This window comes from Choloepus didactylus, chromosome 11 (assembly GCF_015220235.1).
Source record: "Choloepus didactylus isolate mChoDid1 chromosome 11, mChoDid1.pri, whole genome shotgun sequence".
Taxonomy (NCBI): domain Eukaryota; kingdom Metazoa; phylum Chordata; class Mammalia; order Pilosa; family Megalonychidae; genus Choloepus; species Choloepus didactylus.
Window position 1 is genome coordinate 81,830,223 of NC_051317.1, and position 17,381 is coordinate 81,847,603.

At 40.4% G+C, this 17,381-nt stretch overlaps 1 protein-coding gene across 1 annotated transcript in view; it reads left to right on the forward strand.

Moving 5' to 3' along the window:
• The first annotated feature begins 8,348 nt into the window (after window positions 1–8,348).
• Window positions 8,349–17,381, forward strand: part of MAP3K1 (mitogen-activated protein kinase kinase kinase 1) — an 81,893-nt gene continuing 72,860 nt past the window's right edge. The window contains 4 exon segments of the mRNA XM_037798958.1: window positions 8,349–9,743; window positions 10,002–10,112; window positions 10,295–10,371; window positions 10,586–10,761. Of these exon segments, the coding sequence (XP_037654886.1) occupies window positions 9,262–9,743; window positions 10,002–10,112; window positions 10,295–10,371; window positions 10,586–10,761 (846 nt within the window). The 5' untranslated portion in view covers window positions 8,349–9,261.

The window sequence follows — 17,381 nt, forward strand, 5'->3', positions numbered from 1 at the left end:
TGTTCCTATGAGTTTCATCACGGAACATTTTCATATTTGAAAAAAATTTCCATCAAATTAATTCAACTCGTTTTGTCAATATCCTTTTCTGAAGAAGGAGGTGTATCTTTAAAACACAATTTTGAGAGCCTCTGAGATACTAAAGTGTTTACATTTACATGAAGTTTATTTCCATGATCTTAGTCTGCTTAGTCCAGTGTTTTCTTACCTTAAAATTAGTTGCTGTTCCAATGTTTTCATAGATACTAATGAGCTATAACAACAATACTCACCCATATTACACGAATATACAGTCTAGGATGGATGAGTAGAAGAATGGGGGAAGGAAAAAAACAAACAAAGGCATCCAGTGTTCTTTTTTACTTTAATTGCTCTTTTTCACTCTAATTATTATTCTTGTTATTTTTGTGTGTGTGGTAATGAAGGTGTCAGGGATTGATTTTGGTGATGAATGCACAACTATGTAATGGTACTGTGAACAATTGAATGTACGATTTGTTTTGTATGACTGCATGGTATGTGAATATATCTCAATAAAATGAATTTTTAAAAAATTAAAAAATAAAATAAAAAAAGAATATATAGTTTTGTGATTTTTCCCAGCACTTCAAGCACTTCTCAAAGAAAAACCGTTCTTCATTTACCTTTGCCTGTCAGACTGGGATAGGCTACAACTTGCTTTGTAGTCCACAAAATTGAAGTAAATGCCTCTGTTTAAACATCCCCATATTGACATATTTTCCTACAGCTTGACGCAGCAGACTGCCCACTAAATCATCTCAGGCAACAGATGCATCCCACAATTGCCAATAAATATGTGTGAAGGAGGAGGAACTCGGCAGAGATTTCCTGTATTTGGAAATCATTGTCGCTACAATACTTTTACTTTTCATCTTAGAAACATTTTTCTTTGTAATTTAACTAGAGATGGAAGTCAGTGGTATGTGTCCTCTTAGGAAACGCAGAGTGGTACTAAGTCCAAAAATCAAGATAGTTTCTCAAATTTCATAATTTGTATTTCTTTTTTAGTTTTTGTTTTGAATGTAGCAAAAACACTTCATTTAATTATTTAATGTACTGAAAATCATGCTGTGTGTCCACAGACTGTGCTGAATATATTCCAAGGAGCCATCTCTTCAATACTTTAATTTTCAATCCCTATAAGCGTAATTTTTCCTCTATGTGTAAGATTCTCATTTCAGGCAGACATGCAAAGACTGTTATTTCATAACCAACTCAAAGTTTGGGAAAAATAAGTAAATAAAATCTGTTATAAAGTTTTGTGTTTCCAAACGAAAATCTGGCATTTAATGTCCACCCTGATCATTACCTCACCCAAAATATAAACTTTAAAATGTACATGAATTGGTGGGTTTCTTATAGAAATATTTTTATTTTCAAAAGTTAGGTAAGTTATTTAAGTCTAACTAAATTTTAGCCAGAACAAAATCACTGATAATGACACATTTTAAAAAAAGAATATTTTTAATTTAATAACATTATTTAAAAGAGGATACATATTGCTTTAAGAGGTACAAATGACAAACAGGCAAAAAGTGAAAGGTCCTCCATCCAACTCCATATAGGTACTATTTATTAACCATTTAATACATATTTGAAATATAAAATTTAAATTATGTTAGTTTTATATATAATATAAATATATCAAAATAATGTGTGTATGTTTAGGCTTTTCAAAAATGGAGAGGTTAGATTACTTCACCTCTCTGTGCTTGGGTTTATTCATCTGTAAAATGAAGATAGCACCTACCTCATAGGGTTAGTGTGTAGATTAAATGAGTTAATACATAGAGCACATATCGCCATACTGGCACATAGTAAAGCTCAATGAATGTTTATAATTATTATTATTATTAATTTTTAACACCCTTTACACCAAATAACTTTCCAGGATCCTCCTCCTACAAACTTGCAGATCTGTTTTATGTTTTGCAGATAATATACACACTTAGAGGGACTCTTCTTTCTTCTGCTTTGATTTTGTGACACCCATCCCATTTACCCCGGGCTATTTCTCAGGATTCCACCTTCTGCCTTCCGTCCCTAACAGTCCTTTCTTCCTCACAGAGATCCCTGAAGTGTAGTTTTAAGGCCTGAGTTTACCAACCTGCATCTTCCTTAAACTTTCCTGAGGCTTCACTGCAAAATGTTTGCTCCTTTTCTGCCAAACTCTTCTCTTGGGTTTTAGATTCCCAGTCCCCAGTTCCCTCTGTCTCTGTCTCTGTCTCTCTCTCTTCTCTCTTCTTCTCTTCCAATTATCCCTAACAAGAGACAATTCAAATTGATATATATGATAATAATATTCTCCCTTTTTCTAAAGGGAATGCACAATTAAACTTGCAAATGAAGTAGGATAATTTCAAGGGAAGGGAACTCCCTGAGAGGGAGAGAATGGTATGATTGAAGGCCAAATCCTAAGAAGTGTTAGACTTTTGGTGGTTTGTAACCACATATGTCAACTCTTGTTTACTGAGCATCTACTACATATAAGGCACTAAGCTGAAGACGAAACGACTCCGCCTCTCCAGGACCGCATAAGCTGTGGACAGTATGGAGTTGGGCACAAGTAGCTCTTAACTAGGGCAGACTCAGTGAGGGAAAGTTCCATGAGGGAAAGGGCATTGTCTCATTTTCCCTACTCCCAGCACATAGAAGAGGGCCTGTCCCTTAGCAGGTGCTCAGCAGTACCTCCCTCAGACCAGGGCAGGAAGACTCTGCCCTTGACCCTGCATTGTACAGTGCACCAGGTATCACAAATTGGGGGAAAATAAATTTATTAAAGAACACAGAGCTACCCTGGCCACTTCAATCTGGTGAGCAGTGCTGACTCAGCATGACCCACAACCTTAAACTGCCTGCTCTTCCAGCCAACACCATTCAGACCCCAGGGAAACTGCTTCACATGCCTTGCCCCATGGCTTTGAAAAGTTGTGAAGGTTCGTGCATGTGCTATTGCCATTGTGTTCTACTGTGGAAGACAGACATCACCTTAGACTTTCAGAGAGGATCTCACTGGAAGAAGCATTAGTAAGACTAGGGACAAATGAACTAACTTAGATCTGTCCCCTCAGATAACGTGCTACTGCACTGCATTCAGATAACATAAATGTGATGGATTCTTGAATAACAGCATGTCGTGTCCTATAGTCTGAATGTCCATTTTCTTGTTTCTCTTTATGTCCCATGTCGTGGATTCAGAGGTATTCACATACTAGGACAGTATTTATAACATTTGCACATATAGGCTGTGAAACATTTTGCTGTATTAAGCAGTAGGTATGACTTATATTATATTTATGTAGGTTTAGACAAAAACCTGTGAAGAGTGTTGCTATTCCTTATTTTGGCAACTATATTAATATTGAATGTTAGAATCACAAATCATTTAATTTTAATAAAATATTTAATAATGATTAAATTTTCAAAAAGTTAAGAATTTCAGCTTTATCTATATAATTTCTATTTAAAATTTTGATGTTCATCATATTGACATTTTAATTGAATTTTGACTTTTAATTATAATAGATACTTGAGTAGTTAGTTTCCAGTGATAGAACACAAATTATGTGAAAATCTGAATTATAACACCATAATTAGTAACTTTATTGAAATAAAAGCTAGAAAATGAATGTCATGAAAATTATTCATGAATTACATGTCTTTATTTTATTCCTCATCCAAACATTGTCAGCCCATCAATGGAACATCCAGATACGGCCAATGAAATACAATTGTCTTTGATATTTTGTCATGTCAGTCATACTAAAAAACATAGCTTTACAAATAGTATTCAATTTTGTCCTTATTAAGGTATACACCTTGCTAGGAGCCTAGAATATGTTTTATATGATTTTGACTTAAATTTAACCTTTAAATAATTAAAAACGTCCTATGGGACCTCTATCTGTGCTCTTGCCCTGAGACCTACAAATGTTAGGAATGGGCCTGGCTGAGGGATGGTGTGGTGCTAAGGGTTGGGGGGAAGTGGATTTAAGGAAGGGTTTTCAGGAGAAGAGGGCCCCATTGGTGAAGGCGTGGAAGGAAAAGAACATGATATGCTCCTGACCTGGGGAATAGATATTTGTGGTTGGAGCACTGGCCTCAGGAAAGGGTGAAGTATGGTGAAAGCTGAACAATCAACGGTGGAAATAAGAGGGGTGTGATCACCTGGAAGCTTCATGAGGGCAGAAAGTACGTCTACTTTGGACTCTGACATTCCTGGGCCTTGCATAGCATCCAGCCCATAGGAGTTAATGCACTTAATGTTTGTTGAATGAATGAAATAAATTGTATTCTATATGTAATGTGGAACCATTACAGAGTTTGAGGAGAGAGGACAAAATCAGGACTGTGGTTCAGAAAGATAACTCTGTCAACGGTGGCTAAAATTTATTTGAAATGTTAGCTACTGGAAGCAGAAAGACATTTATTTACTTCTTTGTTCCTAATTTATATCTATTTTGTTTCTTCTCTATTTCCTGAACATGTACATGTAGATTTTTTTATTATACCCTAATCTGGCCTAATGAGGCATTTCACAGTACTGTGACTCTAGTGCTGTGCTGTCCATACACCAGCCACTATCTATATGCAGCTGTGAGCACTTGAAATGCGGCTGATCCGAATTGAGATGTGCTCCAAGTAAAATACATATCAAATTTCAAAGACTTAGTACACACACAAAAAAATAATGTAAAAGATCTCAATAATATTTTTTACTGATTACATTTTGAAATGACAATATTTGGATATATGATGTAAAATAAACTATATTATTAAAATTAATTTCATCTTTCTTTTTGGGTTCTTAAATGTGGCTTTTAGAAATTTTAAAATTACCTGTGGCTTGCATTTGTGACTTGCAATATTTTCCTATCAGACAGCATTGCTATATCTATTTAGCAGTTTTGGCCCCCAAACAATTCAAATCAATTGTAAAGTGAACATGCAAATGTTACAAAAGATGTAGAAGTTCTCAAAGCCAATGGAAGCAGTACTGAACTGCTTAGATCACACACAAAGCCCGGTCAACAGAGGATTTCACAGAGTTGTTAACAGTGAACCACAAAGGCCAAGAAAATTGACAAGGATACCAATCCAAAAAAAAAAAAAAAAAAATTGGAATATTTCAGGAGGTCCTTTGGAAAATGTATGAGGTCTTTGAATATTTTTGCAAAAATGATAGTTGTGATTAAGCAACCAAAGTCAGAAATAGACAAAGAATGTCTCAACCTACATCAAAAACTAGCAACCAACATGGCTCATTCAAAGATTTAAAACAATCAGTGCAAGGTTGTAAGATAAGCAGAATTTTGCTATAAGATAGATCAAATTTAATGAGTTGTAGTTTTATTTTTTAATTTAAAATACCAATCCAACTGCTTTACATCATTTACTATGAAATTCGTTTTCTGATTTTAAGTATATGCACACACACACAAAATGTTTAAATTGTTTGTTATGAAAATGGAATCATAAAATAGCTTAAATATTCTACTTTCGCTTAAAACATATAAATAATAGGGTTTTGTTAGTGGTTGGTTAGGGATTTTTTTTGCCAGTATTTGGCTGTGGGGCCTTGGTATTTTGCGTGCTGAGAGTTCCATGTATCTTTCTCATGCCTACGATTTCCAGTTTTACTTTCTTTGAAGCCAAGTGAGAATTGATAGATACTTGCAAAGTAAGTTCTTCTCAAGTTGAGTACTTTTTCCCAATCTTTTACAATCGTCATGCTCACAACTTATTTGACAGATTTTTTTTTTCAGTGACTTGCTTTCATTCATTCTTTCAAAGCATTCAACTTAGTTTTCGTTGGAACAACTTTCTTTTTGCACTCATCTACTCATGCTTAATTTAATAATCAATGTCTTAATATTTTATTAAATTTCTTAAGGACAGATATAATAGGCTAATCAGATTTGGGAACAAATATGACTGGCTCTTGCAGAGCCCATAACTTAACTGGTGAGGGCAGGTGCACGCCAGCCACTGGCCATGGGCATTCACTAGGCCTGGCATCCCTCAGCATGTTGTACATAGGGGGTGATGGGTGTGTGTTAATGAATGAGTCAGCTAAGGGGAGGTTGGTTGGGAAACTTTCTACTACAATGTCACCTACAGGGACCAATTTTCTATAGATGACAAGATTTCAGGACTCTGAACATCTAGAAACACCTGGAAAGTGTGGTATCTGGAAAGAGCATGGAGAAACCAAGTCCTAGCCCCAACTCTCCTGCAAGTAATTCCTAATATTTATAAAGCCTGACAGAACACCAGCTTTTGCCCTACTCACAAGGTTACATTCTTACTCTTTATACCGTCCTAGGATATACACATAACAGTGGATCTGAAATTCTATCAGAATCAGCTTAATACCCACTAATAAAAATATCTGTAGATGGGAATATTTTATTTATTTTTTGCAAATATGAAAAGCAACAAACAATATCCCCAGAGCAGAAAATCTTTTCATGCATATAGTACATGCTTAATAAATATATGATGAATGATGTACAGACTGAACCATTTCTGCCACTGCATATTAAGTCTGTTCATTCTGACATCAGTGATATTTGTGCACAACAAGGAAACACACCAATGTTAAACTAGATCGTGCTAATCAATGTGATTTAGAACTGAAGTGTGTCTTAGGTAATTCCCAGAAGCACTAAGTGGAAGCAGCGATCTGTAAAACACTTGCATAAAGGTTACAGAAATTGCCATGGCGCAAATGAAACCACTGAAAGGTTCATATCTTTGAGTGAGGATGGAAATAAAGAACTTGGAAATAGTAACCAGAGTTTTCAGCACCAGAAGCAATCTTTGAAGTCTCCTCAATGTCATTAAACAAATCAAATTAAAGCAATTCAGAGTGTACAGTAGCTTGATAATTGACCTATGTCTCTGTGCAGTAATATACAGCAGATCCAACAGCACCAAAACCAGAAGTTACAGTCTTAATCATGCTTAAGACTCAGAAACTATGGTAACAGTTCCATGCAGTTAAATTTTACTAAAAGAAGGCGTTGTATTTAACATATGGCTTTTCAGTCAAGCAGGTTCTTTGATTGTTTTTCTGTCTTTAAAAAGAAAAAAAAAAAAATATCAGTTTGTCAGTGTGTGGATACACAATGGCAACCAGAATATTTACCTAAAAGATTAAGCGAAAAATGACTCAAAACACCAAAAACTATGGGAAAGACCATCACTCAGGTTTCTCCGGGAGGTGGGGCGTTTGTGGTGGTATGTAGTGGATGGAGGAGGTCAGAGAAAGTAACTAGTGTTACTCCTCTCCCTTTGGTCACAAGGACATATCAAAAATGAAGTTAAATGTTTTACTCAAATCCAGTTTTACTTTTGCTACTATGGCTGAACTCAAAAATTGGGACAATTTTGAAAGGCTCAACGTGTCCACTTACTTTTCTCACTTACCTGAGTATGTGTGTGTAAATTTAAAAGTTTTTAGATCTAAAAAGAAATGTGGAAAGTTTATCCTTTTCAATTTAGGAGTTGGTGGGTGTGGTGGGAAGACCTGGGAAATAACTACTGTTTGGTCACACTTGGCTACCATTAAAAGAGCATATAATTATAGCCTAAATGTAGACTTGAAATTTTAACAGATTTATCTAAACTTTCAAAATTTGTACTGTGGGACATAACTGCCTAAAAATTTTACGGCAGCTGGTGTAGCAGCATTCAAAACACTGAGCTAATATTTAAAAATAAAATCGACTCCGATATCACATTTATACCGGAGAGGGGGCTTTCATTGTATCTATGCTCAAGAAGTCAAAGAAATTATTACATGACAGTTCAGTCTTTTGTCTAAATATGTGAAGACTTACAAAACAGTTCTCTCCTCCTCCTGCAAGAGACGCCTTTCCCCCACCCCATGTCTGTTTAATGTTTCACAAAATAAATCTAGTGACACTACTTCTGTCTTCTGGGAGATTTCCTATCATAGACAAAACAGATTAAGGAAAACAAAGGAGATAATAAACACGACAAAAAAGCTCTACCCAGCTGGTCGAAAAATCATCAACATGTAAACGGTGATTTTTTTTTTTTTTTTTTCCATTCCGCGAAGTACCTTAGCGCAGGGATTCTCCTGGGGACTGTAATGGTTCAAAACGCCGCTTTGGGTAACACCGGAGTGGGTGCGGGTGCGGGTGCGGGTGGGGGTGGAGGAATCTCAGTCACCCGACCCGGCCAGTAAGCGGGATGCGCAGCTAGGGGCATCGGATTCGCGGAGCGCCAGGGCCAAGCTGATAATGGCATTATCGAGCACTTCCTGGCACAGCGTTAGTTCCTTTTTCAAACGTGCGCTACGTGGTCCTATACTCGGCTGCCTCTCCCAAAGACGGAGCCGAGGAAAAGAAACAAAGATCCGTAAGGAACCTGCCCTTCCACGTCCAGCCGGGTTGGGGATGTCTCAAAGCAGAGATTTCAGGATGTGAACAAGGTATTCCAGGAAACTTTCGAGTTTTGTTATTTGCAACACAAGTGGTGGGGGACAAAAGAGAGGAAAAAAATTTTTTTTAACCAACTTTATTTTTTTGGTCTGCGGCAGCACGCCCGCTACACCTTGGTTTTCTTTCGCTTTGCAGCGGGCGACAGCCCTGGCGCCACCTGCACGTCCCGTGCGGAGCGGGGGGGTGGGGAGAGCTGCGCTGGGGGTCCCCCGACGCTCACTGCAAAGGGCAGTGCGAATGACAGAGTGCAAGCCCTCTCCCTGCGTCCTCTTCAACGCCCCACAAACCCATGTTCGCACTAATTATTTATTTCGGAAGCTGAAGTCGCTGTTGGAAGAGCTCGCGACCAAAAGCCCGAGATTGCGGCGGAGATGAAGCGACGTGGTACCGCCGCCGAAGCTCCTCCTCTCCCCGGTGCTTCCCAGGACTACCTGGCGGCGCAGCAGGCTCAGCGCATATATCCGGGGGTCCCCCGCTGAAGTCAGCGCTAAGCCCACCTCGCTCGGGCCACGCTCAGCCCACTCCCTCCGAGCTGCAGCACCGTCGCCCCGCGGGTCTGCCGTCCCGCCAGCCGCCTCGCCAACAGGCCGGACTCCGCGCGCCGGCGGGCCCAGGCCGCCGACCGAGCGCCCAGCGGGCTGCGCTCACGCAGTTGGCGTAGGCGGCTCTACGCTGGCGGCGCAGTGCCCGCCGGTCCGCCCGCCCCCTGCGCTCACCCCGCCCCCTCCCTCCCTCCTAAGGGCCCAGCGAATGTAGCCCGCGAGAGAAAATGGCGGCGGCGGCGGGGAATCGCTCCTCGTCGTCGGGATTCCCGAGAGTCGGGGCGGTAAGCCCTGAGGCAGGCGGCGGCGGAGGGGCCCTCAAGTCGAACAGCGGGCCCTTGGCGGCCGCGGGGTTCCTGCGGGAGGCGGGCAGCGGGGGCCGTGAGCGGGCGGACTGGCGACGGCGGCAGCTGCGCAAAGTGCGGAGTGTAGAGCTGGACCAGCTACCCGAACCGCCGCTCTTTCTCGCCGCGTCTTCGCCGTCCTCCTCCACGTCCCCGTCGCCGGAGCCCGCGGACGTCGCGGCGGGCGGGAACAGCTTCCAGCCTGTGGCAGTACCGCCGCCCCACGGAACCGCAAGCCGCGGCGGCACTCATCCTGCGGAGCCGGCGGCTGCACGGGACAGCGGCGCCCGGAGCCCCGCGGGGGCCGAGCCCGGGGAGAAGCGGGCGCCCGCCACCGAAACGCCTCCTGCAGCGGTCCCTGCCGGGTGAGCAGCGCGGCCGGGGGAGCGGAGGACCCTTGGGGGGCGGGCGAAGGGCAATGAATGAATCCCGGACACGGTGCACGGCGTCCCTGGGCTTGGCGCCGGGAGGGTGCACGCCTGTTGCCGGGACCTGAAGTCTTTGCGCCCCGGGACATACACCCCCTGACCCCTCCGGCGTCGGGCGGCGCCCTGGACCCGGCCTGAGGAACTGGACGGGGGCCCGGGGCGGGGACGTGCTGGAGAGTTTGTTATTGTTTGCAGACATGTGACAGGCGTGCGAGCTACACTGCGGGGACTCGTGGTCATAAGGTGTGGGGGCCCCGGCTGGCTTTGTGGGGCCCCAGAAATCGGGGCTCTCCAAGGAGCCCGGGCGTGAGTCCCCGGCACTGCCCTCGGAATGATTTGGGGCGCTGGCCGAGGGGGCAGGTAGCTGCCGGGCGGCGGTGGCGGCGGCCGGGGACTGGTGTCCCGGGGGTGAGACGCGAGCCTTCGGGCGGGCGGCGGGCGGAAAAGGGGCGGGGTGGATGAGGAACGGCTCCGGGGGTGGATTACAGAGGCAGGTACCGGGGGTCGGGCCCTGACGACGGCGGCGCGCTCCAGAGCACCGGCCGCAGGGGACTCCTGGTGGCCGGTCGGTAATGCCTGTCAAAACTCGCAGGACTTGCAGTCTTTTATGACTTTTTTCTAATTGCGTCCCCCAAGGGCTCCGAGCGTTCTTGGGAATGGGAACTGCACGAAAAGATTTGAGTGACTTCTATTTGGAGTTTGAATTTGGCCTTTGAAGTTTGCATTTGGCTGAGTGTGGTTAAGAGTCGGGACCGGATGTGTCAGCCATTCAATTCCAGGCGGTGGTGACTGCACCCCGCAGCTCCTCTCGGGCATGGTTCGGGGACCGCGGCGAGGTTGCGGTGCTTCCTGTTCTGTGCAGCTGCGCGGGCCGCCCGCCGACTGCCGGATTCCAGTGGCCACAGTACCGGGAGCGACGGCTCTGATAAGTCCCTTGGTGCATTTGATGTACGACGTATGTAATGTAATTCAGATAAGCGATTCATGGCCTGACCCTTTTTTGGCAACTGGAAATTTTTATGTTAAAGGAAGTACACCTAAGTGTGGCAGTCTTTAATTCCTGTTTTTGAAAAAAATCTGAATAGTGTATGCTGAATACAAAGTCTTGGTGGGGTATTTCGAGTTGCTGGAAATATTTTTGTGATAGTCATCCGTTGCCCTGTAGATAGAAGTCCCAGACCCTTCTTCTTAGTATTTTAAAGACAGTGTGTATCTTAGGTTTGTGTTTCTTGTGAGATGAATTTTGACAGTAGGAATTCTTGGTTTTAGTTGGTTATCTAAAGTGATTTGGCACTTTTTTGTGAACTTGATTATTTGTTTAAAATCGTCCTTCGTTTATTACTCGCAAGCGCCTCCACCACCATCCCCACCCCCCAGACAAAACTAAATTGAAAAATATACTCAGGACTATTCCATGGCTATATTGGAAGAAAGGAGATTTGTGACTGTGATAGTTTTCTGTGTGCACTTGTACAGGTAACTCAATCTTATAAGAGTTATATTCCTCTAGTTTCCTGTTTCCATGCAGATTGGACTAAAACTTAGCTGGGATAATTCTTGGAAGGCAAATTGTTACTACAAATGAATTCTAGATAAAAATTATGAACCCCTAATTTGAGAAATTAATTTCATTTCTTCTCATGAAACTTAAGTCTTTGGATATGATAATTCTTTAGTAATTGCTAAACATTCTAGTCATTGAATTATGAATACAGTATTAAAGTAACCATTGTAAAAATAATACACAGAAGCTGTTTAGTGTAGTTTCTTGACTCAAAATCGGAGGGCTAAGGTGCAGGCAGATAGAATTGAAAGACTGTGTAATCCAAGCTTAATTTTTGTGTTTTATAACCTAGGTTTTTTCCTTTCTTTGTTTAAGGGGTGGATTACAAATTGCAGTCTGTGCTACACTAGACTAGTCAGCATAATCTTTAAAAAAAAAAATGAATTTCATTAGCCATGATGCTATTGGTTCATCCCAAATGTCATCTCTGAAATTTTATTTATAATAAAATGTGGATTCCCTATCCTTTGAAAACCCCGTAATTTTTCCAATTTCCTTGCCAATGGGGTTGAAATTCATTTGAATATCTTGGTATAAACACTCTGATTATAAGAAGTTTAATGAAATTTCAGTTGAACTTTGCATTATGCCTTTTGATAGTAGTTACATTCATACCTTCAGGAGGAAAAATCTAATATTGAGATTTTGAAATATTTTTATTTGAGAAGACCCTTTCTGTCTAAAGGCCTGTTTTAACAATAATTCTGTGATTTTAATTTCAGAATTTTCTTTAGTTTCTGATCTTGGATGTAGAAATAGAAAGTGTAGAAAATACATTTATGAGGTATGAATTGAAGATTTTAAATCTTCATAGTAAAAACTGAAATCAGTGAAAGCTTTGTGCCTGTAAGTGGCGCCCAAGGGTTTGGAATTTTTCCTTACATTACAGAATTAGGGCTTTTTTTCCCTGTTTATTGTCTTTGAAGAAAAATTACAATGTTACTCTCCATTGAATGGGCTGTTGTGAGTTTAGTAGCTATGACTCTGTCTTATTTTTATAACTTAAAAAAACCAAAGTATCAATTTGCTGGCCCCATGAAAGGACAAGATATGCTGCACTTGTTAGTGTTAGTTTTTGTTTAAAACTAAAGATATTTCATTGGCTACTTTTATATTCTCATATAGCCCTCAGTTCTCACTTCCTTTTAGAAGCTGTTAAGCTAAAAATATGGTTCTTAATGACCTTTTACTGGAGGAGGTATAGCTACCTCCTCTATTTTTAGTTATTATGTAAAAATAAGATTTTTTTCAAATTAAATTGGTGATACTATAAAACAGAGGTAGTTACACAAGGTAGTCGTACATGAATTTTTAGGTTTTGTACTTATGAATTATCTCTAGGTTCCGTTTAAAATCAGGTAAGAAAATTAATGCATTTTTCAGGATTAACCTTTATTAACTATAATTCTGAAAGAGAAATATCAGAGCTGGAATTATTGCCAACTTTTCTTTTCGTATCTGATTTTGGCAAGGGTAACTGGTTAATCAACATTCCTTAATATATGATTTCCAGTACTCTGTAACAACTCCATTTTGTTGGATACGAAAAGCAGAAAGTAGGCTAGTTCATTGATACTCTTTCACATCTTCTATACCATCCCAAGCGTAATATGTTGGATTTTTTAGAAATTGTCACTGACTTGTGCACTTGAAGATTTCAAAATATGGAAAAAAAGGAGTGTTCTTTTACTTTCAACAAGAGCAGAAGAACCAGCTACAGCTTGCTTAGGCAGAGTCTGCTGATCAGTCCTTGACACTGGCTGTGGGCATTCCAAAGGAAGAAATGATGGGGCAGCAAGGTAGTTAATGGGGAATGGAGTGCCTGAGAAAAAAAATATAGGCGTTCAGAAGTGCTCTGAATTAGAAAGCACAACGTTTGAATTTTATACCTCAGTCATTGGGGGGAGCTCCTGGTGAACAGGGGGATAGAAAAATGTGCCATAGGAAAGTAATAGTCTCCAGGGGCCATTTGAGAGCTGCAGTATCTCTAACCTTGGAATGTTTTGCTTATATCAGGTATACCATGGCTGCTTTCCTCAGTCCTGGCCTCTTTTTATATCCTAAGTCAGAGCTACTTAAAAATGTAAATGGGTAGAAGATTAATGTGAAGAAATATGCAGTATTAGGAATAAAATCCAAGTTGTCTATATTTAAGAAATTTTTTTTCAACAATTTAAAACATGAAAGAAGTAATCAGGACTGGAGTTAAAATAAATGATGCATTCCAAAGCAGTGAAGTTAAGCCAGGTGGCCTTTTCATATTGTAAAAATATAAGAGAATTTTAGCATGTATGTTCATTGAGCATACAGATATGCTTAGAAACGTTTTAGTCAGCTCCCTTGCCTTCTGCATGCCAGGCAAGTTATATACATTATCTAATTTAATTATCCCTACAGCCCTCTAAGAGGGAGGCACTGTTATTTCTGTTTTCAGAAGGAGGAAACTCATCTGTAATGTGAAAGCCCCATGATCACACAACTAGAACAACAGAGTCAGGATTCAAACCTGAGTCAGTTTGACTCCACAATCCATTTCTTTCTACCACTCTGCAGCCTCCATTTTCTTTTTCAAATTTATACTCGAAGTAATTGATGATTTTTAAGAAAGAAGTTGTTCTGCAGGAATCAGATAGCTTCCTGGATCTCTACCCAGTGCCACAATACATTTGTTTGCTGGTATGTGTGTAATGCATAGCTTTCTGTAATCTGGGCTCATACATGTAACAAAGTAAACTGCATTTAGATCACTGTATCATGTAGGCCAAAAAGATAAACAGTCAATCTTGAATGTATTAGATTTATTGATTTGTTATATTAACTGACTCATAAGTGGCAAGAAATAAAGCCACTGGAATTAACATCACTGTCATCTTAATCATAATACTTAGAGAGAAAGTGTTCCAATATTGATAGACCCTACTACCCCTTTGTTCCTTTTTTTGGATCTCATTCATGAATGAATGAAATGAACCCCTACAAGGTGGTGGTCTAGGTGACAAAAGGAAAAGGTCTTCAGTGCACAGTCCCTGTTTCTGTTGGTAGAGATGTCATATGAACCTGTTTCACAAGGATAAGTGCTGTAGGAGGGGTAGGAATACAGAGGATCACCCTGATTAAAGTTAGTGCACTGAATTTCATCCACACCATTCCACACTGTATTTCTGTGGTGAATGAAATGTTCCTTCCCAACTTTCTGAGGAATTAAGTGATCTAGGTTAGTAGTTTATAGTTGTGGGTTTGTTGTACCATCTACTTACACATTTGGTCTACTAGAGTTCTGCCTTTTTCCCTTTAGTGTCTTTCTCTTATCGTAGAGCAAATATATGCTATAGTTTTGAGTCACAGTAATGGAAAAAGGATTCCAGATACAGATGAATTTCAAACTATTGCTGCTTATGCTCTTAAGATGAATATATACAGATCTGCAAGTTCAGGCATGATTTTTTTTTTCTCTTGCAAGAGAAAATTAAAATGGGGATGTGGGGATCAAGAAATTGCATATCTCCTTCACTGATTGTAAAATTCAGTCTTTATTATTAGTAACAGCAACTCTACTAGTTAAGAAAACAATGTCGTGAAATGTAAAATATGCTCTAGGGCATAAGATGATCCAGAAGATATCCTTGTTTCATTTACTCTATGGCATGTCATAGTTGATTTAGGTATGTTTGGTGTGGAGGGGAGTTCTATATTGTTACTGATTGAGTCCTTGGGAACACCAAGCTGCTAAGTTTGATTCAGTAGATTAAGATGTTAGAGAGTGGTCAGGTGGACTGTTAGGTTCTTAATACCCATCAGGTATATTTCTGAAAGTATGCTTCTGTCACATGAGAATTTTTAGTAAGTCCGTTGAAGAGAAGAGCAAGTCCCTGGAGCTCCATGGTACAGTGTACACAGTGTGCTAAGTTGATCACGTGTAAGCACAAAGATAATGGAGGGTTTGTGGAGTGAGGAGAAGGTAGATACTGGGCTGTAAGTTTCACTCGTTATTGTGTAAATAATCATTTAATTGATATGTTATCAAATAAGCTTCAAACTGGTCTTACAGCATTCTTAATACCACATAGCAGTTTTCAATAGACCAGGAACTCCATGTTATTGTTTGTACCATCTCCCAGCACCTACCTAGTGTCTGGCACTCATGAATATTAGGTGCCCCATGAATGTTGGGATGAATTAATTTTCCTAAAGTAGTCTTTTAAAATTTATGTATTTAAAGATTATACTCACTCTAACGTCATCTTCCTGCTTGAAGCAAGTTTTGAAGGCAAGAACTGTTTCTTAGATTTTGTGTGCTTCACTTCATATTTAGCAAGCAGTCATTGATAATAATGCCTAATTTTATATAATGTAAACCTTAAAGAATTAATTTATTTTTTAATGGCTAAGTGTTACAAAATAATTGGAGCTATGTTCAAACTGTCAAATATTGAGAAAACAGAGTTCTGGTATTTGAAAACATCTGGTGGTTTGGTTAATGGCTAAGCTCTCTGATTTTCTTCTTATCCCTGGCAATTCTTCCTTAATGGCCCACCAGCTTCCTTTTGAGCATTAATGTTAGAAGGGCTTCAGGTTGATCCTGGCCTTCTCATTCTGTCTCCTCCATCCCACCCAATCTCATTCATACCCTTACGTCAGTTATCACCATTCACAAATGATTCCAGAGTTTGACTGCTCTTAAACTCTAGATGTAAAAACCTAACTTCCTTTGTGACAGTTCCAACATGAATATCTCAAAAGTTCCCCACACTTGGATATCTAGAACCAAATTCATGAATTTCTTCCCTAAATCTTGCCTTCTCCTAACATATTTTCTACTCAGTAAATGGCACCACTAGTGTTCTGCTTACCCAGCAGAACCAGAACCTAGGAGTTATCCTTGATACCACCCTCTCCCTCAATTGCTCTGTTCAGTCCATTATCAGGTGCTGCTGAGTTGACTTCCCAAATCGTAACTCTGTCCACTTCTCTCCATATCTCATATCACATCACTAGTCCAGGCTCTCATCATCTTTCATTGTAAATAAGGTAGTAGCCTCCTAACTTGACCCCTATATCCTTCTTTCTCCCTTCCAGTCTGTTCTCCACAGTATGTGGCCAGAGTGATAATTTCAAAGTGTAAATCTGAACATAACAAATTCCTCCAGAAAAGTAAATAAAATTTAATCAGTAAACTTACAAATGTTTTCTATTTGGGTAAAGACCAGAGAATCCTGATCTGGTCCCTGTCTGCCTCTCCAGGCTCATCTCAGATCACATTCACTCTTGTTCTCTGCAGAATTGTCTTATTTCATTTCCTCAAACTCAGCAGCTACCTCCTGCCATGGAATCTTTGCATACATGCTCTCTGTGCCTGGAAAACTCTCCCTCAGACCCCAAGTTAACTCCTCATTGTTCAGATTTTAGCTTATTGATGCTTCCTTTTAGGACACCTTCTCTGATCTCCCAAACTAGGGCTACCCTGACTACTGGCTTTTGTAGCATTGTCTCTCCTGTTGGCGTTATGATTTTGCATTTGTGTTATCTCATTTAATGTATCGCTGCCTTCTCCTTACGACCTGAGAGGGCAGGACTGGAGGCTGGGGTAAGGACCCAGCACCAAGCAAAATACCTGGCACAGAGTAGACACTCGGTACATACATGAATGAGGGTAATAATGATGTGGCATGTGCAAGCTACTGGATCATCTGTTCTTCCTCTTTGGCCATGCATAGTCTAAGACCTAGCTGAGAAGGGGTTAAGGTGCAAAAGTTTGGACTATTGGTGCTTCCGAATTGTACACTTGTGATAGATTCACTGGGAGGTATCTGTACTGTAGGACATGCTGAGTGCCTTGAGTGAGGTAGGAGAGCTTAATGTGGTCCCGAGGAAATAGCTATTCTGCATGATAATCTGTTATAGGTGAGAAGAATTAGCTATCTGTATTTGACTCTTCTGTAGCTACTATGGAGTTTAGAATGTGTGTGTATATATATATATACATAAATATATACATAAAGATCATGCATTAT